Source organism: Rissa tridactyla, chromosome 4 (assembly GCF_028500815.1).
Source record: "Rissa tridactyla isolate bRisTri1 chromosome 4, bRisTri1.patW.cur.20221130, whole genome shotgun sequence".
NCBI classification, from domain to species: Eukaryota; Metazoa; Chordata; class Aves; order Charadriiformes; family Laridae; genus Rissa; species Rissa tridactyla.
In genome coordinates this window covers 2619559-2627975 of record NC_071469.1, presented here as the reverse complement: position 1 = coordinate 2627975, position 8417 = coordinate 2619559, and the positions used below count along the sequence as shown (strand labels likewise).

Below are 8417 nucleotides of genomic sequence, written 5' to 3'. Positions count from 1 at the left end.
TCAGGCCTCCAAAAGTTTGGTTATAGAATCATAGAACGGTTCGGGTTGGAAGGGACCTTAAAGCCCACCCAGTGCCACCCCCTGCCCTGGGCAGGGACACCTCCCACCAGCCCAGGTTGCTCCAAGCCCCGTCCAACCTGGCCTTGAACCCCTCCAGGGATGGGGCGGCCACAGCTTCTCTGGGCAACCTCTGGTTGAACCTTTGGCACACCTTGTCCAGCACTGAAACCTCATTAAAAAGGTGTCATGACACAAACCCGGTCACTGAGTCCTAATTTTTGCAGCTCGAACAGCTGAAATCCCGTGTTTGCCGAATCCAGCGCAGTTCCCTCTTCTTGGGGTGTCTGTCTTGGGTCCAGGCAGAGGGGAAAGAGATAAATACGGGGTGCGAGGGGAAGTTATCCAGGCTGTCCATTCCACCACTGCCTTCCCAGCCCTTGGTAAGTCAGTTCACCAAATATAGGTATTTATCCTCCTCTTTCCAAACAGAGAGATCAATTGCTCTCTGGAAATGCTGATTCCTCTGAGCTGAATCTGGAGGAAGCGTTGTTTCCCTCGTGCTCCGAAAATGGCTATTTTCCGCTGTTAACTACACAGAAAGTTGGTGACTTAGACCTAGATAACTAATTTTTTGGACATCTGAGGACATGAGATGTATCAGATTCTGCATCTCCTGATGTCTTCAGACTGAAATTGGAGTATTGTTGTGTTTCACCCTCACAGAAGTCATTTGGCTCGAAACAGAAATAACTGGATAAAATTCCACGTTTAGACAACCCTCTAAAAATCCCCCAAATCCATTAAAATATTTGGTCTCTAAAGATCTGAAGTGTAACGTACAGTTCACCGAGTCTTGAGCATGCATTTTATTTTACCAAAACTACAATTGCTTGTGAATTAAATACTTAAAATGATATTTGGGCTTGTGCTTACAAGAAGTAATTGCAATGCTACCCCTGGCGCCGCTTCCCCCGGGCATTTAAAATTGGTTATGCTGTCTCAAAAGGGAATTTTTTAAACGTGATTTCAATTCTTCCACTACTTTGCTATCACTTTGAATGAGTTAAATCTTTGTAAAGGACTAAGCCGCTTGGCTTTTATTTCTTACCCGCCAATATCTAACATTTCTGGAGACCGGGTAAGGGGCGTCTGCGCTTCTCTTTCGCGTATTTTGCTACCAGTGTTCCTGTTGCTGGATGAGTTTCAACCTGCTTGCAGATCGGGCATTTTCAGGTACAGAAATAAAACAACATTCTTTCATTTTACAAATCTCGAACAGAGAGATGTCGGGATGATTTCAAGGTATTTTAGCCTATATTAGAATTTATGTAGGTCCAAGGCATGTTTGTCACTGCTGAGAGATATGCCATGATCAGATAATGGTTTCTCTAAGAAGCCTCTTCTAACCTTGAGCAAAGCACTTACCTTGTTGTTGTCTGCTTTTTCTCATCTCCAGAATATAACCGACTCTCATCCTTCCAATTGCTTTGAAGTCAAAAGGTGTAAAGTTCAAAGCCTGTGCTATCTACTAATGTCAGTAATGCAAGGAGATGAATTTCAGAAGTAAGTAATCCAGAAGCACAGATCTCAAGTCCATGGACCTTCTCGTGAGCCGCTTGGTCTCAGATACTCCAAAGTATTTAGAAAAGTAAATCCTAGAGGGAATCCCACTCTAGTTATTTATACCATAGCTAGAGGCGATTTCCCTTCTCGCTCCCGGTTTTCAGATCCTGAAGGATGCCTTTTAATGTGGTATGATAGTCACCAAAAACATTACCACAACTGGTTTATTGAAGGCAAAATTTAATCGTTCTTTGCCTACGCAGGGTAGTTATGTAAATTATAAATGACTGAACTGAATCAGAAGTTGAACGTAGCTGTTTATGTTGGCGCAGGCTTTAAAATGTTTGTGCGTGTATGTGCTTAAATGAGAGAAAGTCTCAAGTTCTACAGCTTAAGATGCTGAATTTCATGTTATTCAGGTTCTTATAGTTGACATCGTAACAGATAGCGTCCACCTAGTCTAGAGAGTTCATGTCTCAAATAAGAATTGGATTAATCTCATTAAACATCAGAGATCACAGAATCACAGAATAGTAGGGGTTGGAAAGGACGGGGAGGGACTCTGGATCAGGGAGGGGAGCCATAGGATGAGGGGGAAGGGTTTTACACTGGAAGAGGGGAGATCAAGATGAGATTTGAGGAAGAAATTCTTTGCTGTGAGGGGGGTGAGCCCCTGGCCCAGGTTGCCCAGAGGAGCTGTGGCTGCCCCATCCCTGGAGGGGTTCAAGGCCAGGTTGGACGGGGCTTGGAGCAACCTGGGCTGGTGGGAGGTGTCCCTGCCCAGGGCAGGGGGGTTGGAACTAGATGACCTTTAAGGTCCCTTCCAACACAAACCAGTCTATGATCTATGATTCTATGAGATCATCTAGTCCAACCCCTATCTAGTCTGGTGGGATCAGAGCCCTCTCACCAAAATTTAAGGTGTTTCCACGTGAGCTGTTTGCCACATTTGCAGAGGTGCTGGTGTCACGCTGGTTGATGCAGTGGACACAAGTCTTCTGCAGCTCTTTTGTCATATGTGCGTGTCCCATACAGATGTCTCGGATACCATAGTGTACCTGAAATGGCAAGAGGTGCGGATGCTTCGGCACCTTAATCCTTCCTTTCAAGTCAGGAGGGATGCACCGGCCTTTGCTGATGAGGAGATGGGTGCTGAGCAGCCTGGGCTCCCTGGGCTGCGGTGGAGACAGAGTCCTCCATCTGTATGGACTGGGGTGATGGCTCAGCCGTCTCCCCTACCTGAGACACTAATCTGGGGCTGAGGCAAAACTGCCCCCTTGAATTAAGCTTTTTAGGATTATTTCTTCACCTCCCTTCCAGAACAGTTTCTGTTTTGGAAAGATGCTTCATTTTGCAGTACTTTTGCTTGACGGCATAATTGCTAATTCGGGCTGAGAGAATCTGCTTGGTCTTAAAAACGCAGGATGGGATTCAGGTTCAGGTTAAGGCATCAGACTTAGGCATCCACATATAAGCATTTACATGTAAGTTATACAGCTATATTTCTGTCATGAGTGAGGAATAAACCAGGTGTCAAGGCTAAGTCCAGAAGGCCGCTCAGGTTCTCAGGAACAGCTGAGAAGTTGAGATAGCTAAAGTTATCACCTCCTAGCTGGTCATCCAAATCGCCCTTTGGAGTCCATTGACTGTATCAATTAGGTATCCAAATACCAAATACCAATTCAGCTGTGGTCGTAGCAGACAAGTCACGCGTAGAGTTGAGACATCCTCATGTGACCTGTCATTTGTCCAATTTTCATTCCAGAGCCCTCCAACATCCCGGCATCAAATGTGACGGCCGCCTTCAGATGTCTCCGATACCCTACAGCGTATCAAGTGACATTTATTAGTGTCTCCCACCGCATTATTAACCTGGGCGCTCTGCTACTCTCCTTTCACCGCACGAAGGCTGAGGATCCAGCAACTGTGACCACAGACCGCTCTGAAACTTTCTTGTCATAGTAAAGACTTAAAACATCTTAGACAACGCTGCGTAAAGACGGAATACGAACAGTAGGAGCTTTCGTGATGAGAATGCCATGAGATCCTAGATGTACGTTAAAGTGGTTGGACACACTTAATTTGTTAGATGTGGTCTGTGTGCTGGATTTTGGCTTTATCGCAGGAAAAGGAGGCAAGTCGATGGATATTTGCCCAAAAGAGTATCTCTGTTTCATAATGAGAGTGAAGGAGTGTTTCACTCCGAAGCCTGTTTCGTGTTTCTTCCCCTGTTAAGAAAGGATATTGAGAAATGGGATTGTAACACATAATCTTTTGATCTAACATTGAACTTTGATTTTCTAAAGAGGATAGTAACTCTGTTGGGCATTAAAATGTGTATAAATTGGGCATTCTTCTGTTAAATCTATGTAATTAGACCATAACCAACGGGAACACGGATTCAGCTAAATGTACCACTAGAAAACTTTCTCAACATTTTCTCATTTCTCTGGTCACCGTAATAGACAATATACAACGGATGGTATGTTGTGTCTGCAAAGTTGTTTTCCACAGCAGATTCCTCCCCCTTCAGAGAGAAATATAAGCTCTTGCTACGCTTATCTTGCAACAGATTTGAGTTGACTTTGTTACTATTTCTTATCTTGACAGTTAAACCGCTGGAATAATAATGGCCAGGGAAAACCAAAGCGTAGTGACGGAATTCATCTTTCAAGGCCTTTCCTCCCAGCCACGGACACAGACTCTCCTTTTCATAGCGTTCCTGATTTTTTATCTGTTCACGTTGGTTGGGAACATCATGATCATTACAGTGATCAGAGCTGATTGCCAGTTGCACTTACCCATGTACTTTTTCCTTGCCAACCTGTCCTTCTTAGACATCTGCTACATCTCCAGCAACATCCCCCAGATGCTGGTGAACCTCTTGACCAAGAAGAGGACCATCTCCTTCTCTGGATGTGCCGCTCAGATGTATTTCTCTCTGGCTTTTGGCATGACAGAGTGTGTCCTGTTTGGGGTCATGGCATACGATCGGTATATGGCAATATGTCACCCCTTGCTCTACACCACTGTCATGAACAGGAAGCTTTGCACCCACATGGTGGTGGCCTCCTGGACCAGCAGCCTGCTGAGCTCCATGGTCATCAACAGCCTCACCTTGCGGCTGCCCTTCTGCGGGCCTGGCATCTTGAACCATTACTTCTGCGAAGTGCCCGCAGTGCTGGCCTTGGCCTGTGCCGACACCGCCCTCATGGAGTTGGTCATCTTCATCTTCAGCATCCTCATAGTCTTCATCCCCTTTCTTCTGATCATGACCTCCTACGCCTATATCCTTTCTGCCATCTTGAAGATTCAGTCTGCACGTGTGCAATCCAAGGCCTTCTCCACCTGCGGATCCCACCTGACGGCGGTAACCATATTCTATGGGACAGCCATCTGCACGTACATGAATCCGAAGTCAAGGCGTCCACAGGACAAGGACAAAGTGTTTGCAGTGTTTTACACCATTGTAGCCCCAATGCTGAACCCCCTCATCTACAGCCTTAGGAACAAGGACATGAAACGTGCCCTAAGAAGGGCAATGAAAAGACCCAAATCCCTGTTTATTTAAAGGCTTTTCAGGGATTGGTAGTATTGCATTTAGTTCTGTGAGTTGAAAAAATACTCAAATGTAATTATTTCTCTACCCACAATTGTCCTAGACTTATTTTACGAAGACTGAGATGAAATCATAAACGTGCTAAATTCAATAGCACCTAAACAAAAAGACCTTTCGTGCAAATAACTTTCTAAATAACATTTGGGATATTTGGCCTCAAACCCAGAGGCTAAAAAAAGACATTGGGACTTCAGCCTGCCTCATTCTTTTAAAATAGAAGTGGAAAACGCCAATAGCATCAGGACAAGAAAGAAAAAAAGGCAGAAAAAAGAAAAAATAGTTAAAGAACTGTGAGAAAAATTCAGCGCTTCGTATAAAGCTTAAAATGAATTTTGCTTCTGAAGGGTTTCGTAATTCACTTCGGAGCATACAGACACTTCCTTGTCGCAAGCGTGAGCTGCTACTGGGATTGCTGTTCAGACCCGAAGATTTCTCAACCTCGGTTATGTTGGTTAGCCCACAAAAGTTCCATCTTCTCCAATAAAGGGTGCGGTTCTTCGCAACTAACCCTTATCCCCCTGCGCTGTGAGCATTTTCTCAGCCCTGGTTCCGTCACCCGCTGCGCTTCCTCCGTGACTGATTTCTGCCCCTCTTAATTCCTGCTGCATTTCAGTCCCGCTCTGCCTCCTCATGGGCCAAGATCCTTCAATTTTATTTTGTCTTGTGGATGTGGACAGGAGATCATTTTGATTTCCGATTCGAGTAGGGCATCATCAGACATGAATATCAGAGAGGGGTTTTCTTTCTGTAACTCAAAGACAGATCCTTAGGTTTTAAGTAACCCAGGCAAGATGAAGAGCATTCCAGACCTCCTGAACTTACCGACCATTAAACTAACCTTCCTAAATATGTGCTTTGTACTCACCTTCATGCAACACAGGTGGTTTTGCTCCCCACCCACCGGCTTTCTCAGACATGGATGACTCTGCACCCTCCATTCTCTGGTGTGGGTTTATTTGTTCCTCAGTGACATTATAGCCAACATCTGGATGCTGTTGGATGCCACCGTAATTCCAATTTCATATCGGAATCCCCCACTGACTACAGAGGGAGAACGCCTCTCCACAGACTGATCAACCTTCCTTACGTAGACATATTTTGATGACTAAAGTTAACGGAAAAATTCAATTCAAGCCTAGAGAAACCCACAGGAAGTCCTTCCCCAATGGACTTCAAGGTCTAAATAAACCCAAGTGTGAAAAGAAAGCAAGAACAGATCCCTGTGACGTCTAAGACATGTACAGCCAAAGCAGACAGAGCACCTTTAAGGACAAAATTTTGTCTTTCCTCTTTAATTTTGTGGTCCAAACTGTTCTGCTCTAAGAAATACCCTCCAGCCTTGTCTCTTTTTCCTTCTGCCTGTCAAATAACCATCACCAGAAGCACCTGAGGAAGGTATCAGGAAAACTAGATGAAGTGTATGGAAAGTTATAACAATACACGGTGTGACACAGATGACTTTCTGGTCTCTGACGATGAGTCACCTCACATGTTTTTTTAAAAATATGTAGTTAAGCATCGAAGTCTAAGCTAGCTCCCAAGGCTCTGAGGTGGTTGGTTGGGATTTCTCTGCAGACCTGAAGATTTCTCAATCGCTGTTGTGTTGGTTAGCCAACAAAAGTTCCATCTTCTCCAAGAAAGGGTGCAGGCTCTGAGGTGGTTTGTTGGGCTGCTTGTACCATGAGCAGAGAAACTCACCCCATGCTACGGTAAGGGCCTAAGAAAGTACGGGTGAATTATCTATAAGTGAGGGAAGAAGAATCACACTCATGAAGGCAGAGACCTAGGCATAAGTTTGCTTGATGTCAAGCAGCAGTGCAAAAAGTCCCTGGCTGAAGCGGAGGTGGAAAGGCTTCAGAAGGGTATGGAGAGGACGCGCCGGTGGAGAGGGCAAGGCAAAGCCCCAGCTGGTTTGCCAGATGCAGGTCTGGAAGGGACACCTCATTGGTTCCTGAACTGCAGGGCTTTTGTCATTCACAGCCAGCGTCAGACTGAGGGAAAGCTGTCCAAATTCTACCGGCGTAATCAAGAAAGGTGTACCAAACCCAAACTGCTGCCAGGGCAATACACTGTCTGACCAATTCCCGGGTGAATGGAAGACTTAGAAGGCGATTCTCACCTTAAGATCTCTTTATTTTTATCTTCCAGAAAAGAGACGTAATGAAATCGATACACTTGAATAAAATACAAATAAGCTGTTACAGGCCTCTGCGATCTGGTGCGTGTTTTGTGTCTCTGCCTCTCTGTCTGTCCAGGAAAACTGGCTTTTAGACACCTGTTTTAACATTATTCTAAACAATTAGTTTTTAGACCTCCAGAGTTAGGCAGGATGAGTTTCAGCTTCTACAGCTGCAAGCTGCAGCCGTCCACGCCTGCAAACAGTCTCTCCCCACCCCAGCCGGCATGACTGAGGTTTAGCAACACACCTAAAAGTAACGGTCATCCCAGATAGAGAAATCCGTAATTATAATTCCGTGGTGCGCATTCTTTCCCTAATGTTTGCCCACACAAACCAAACAACCTTATTAGGCAGGATTTGCGCTGACGCCGTTTCCTCCGCAAGCGGGCAGAAAGTGGAGTCCCAGCAGAAAGTAAAGGAAGATTTTTTTGAGCAAGATTGCTGCTTCTTGTCGCTGCCTAAGCAAGATCGCAGCGGCGACTAGAAAGGTGTTTTGAGGGCGATCGGTGCATCCTGACCCTGTGGAAGATGCAATTAGTGAACAAATGTCACTCATCAGCCAGCATCCTACACACCAGAAGTGTGCTTGCACCCATCCTGCGCAGGGGAGGACCAAACTAAGCGATGGCTTCAGCCCTGGCTCTTTACATTGCCATCAAGCAGCAACATCTGGAGGTGGCATTCGTGGGTCTGAGCTCAGAAACCCACCTCAGAGAGACAGATCTGGGCTCTCCTGCGGCTCACAGCAGGGCACGTGGCCCCATGGCTCTTGCATTCCAAGCAAGGGCAGGGAAAGGAGAAAGCTTAATTAGCGTTGGATCTTCAACGACAACCTTACTCTCATGCCGTGTAAGATGTAAAACATAAAACATATAAAACACAAACTCCTTGCTTGGGTTTTTGGGCCGATCGCCGTCCCCTGGGGGAAGGTGACATGCCAGATGTCTACCCCTGCTGCTATCTGCCACCTCTAAGGGTGGCCAAGGGAAGGGTTAGGTTCTGACATCTGGCACAGGTCTTCGCTGGGGTAGGATGTGTTGCCACTTTGGTGAACGA

General features: G+C 45.7%; 1 protein-coding gene across 2 annotated transcripts; it reads left to right on the top strand.

Annotated features, from left to right (window-relative positions):
• The first annotated feature begins 3451 nt into the window (after positions 1-3451).
• LOC128909543 (olfactory receptor 2G3-like) lies at positions 3452-7364 on the top strand. Of its 2 annotated transcripts, none has more exons than XM_054201345.1 (2): positions 3452-3616; positions 4174-7364. In XM_054201345.1, the coding sequence occupies exon 2, from the start codon at positions 4193-4195 to the stop codon at positions 5132-5134; it is 942 nt and encodes a 313-aa protein (XP_054057320.1). In that variant the 5' UTR covers positions 3452-3616; positions 4174-4192; the 3' UTR covers positions 5135-7364. The 2 variants fall into 2 exon arrangements, with proteins under 2 accessions (XP_054057320.1, XP_054057321.1); XM_054201346.1 differs by having other exon boundaries at positions 3452-4045.
• The last annotated feature ends 1053 nt before the right edge of the window (positions 7365-8417 follow it).

Excerpts from the sequence above, each read along its gene's own strand:
- LOC128909543 (XM_054201345.1), top strand. The coding sequence starts at position 4,193 with ATGGCCAGGGAAAACCAAAGCGTAGTGACGGAATTCATCTTTCAAGGC.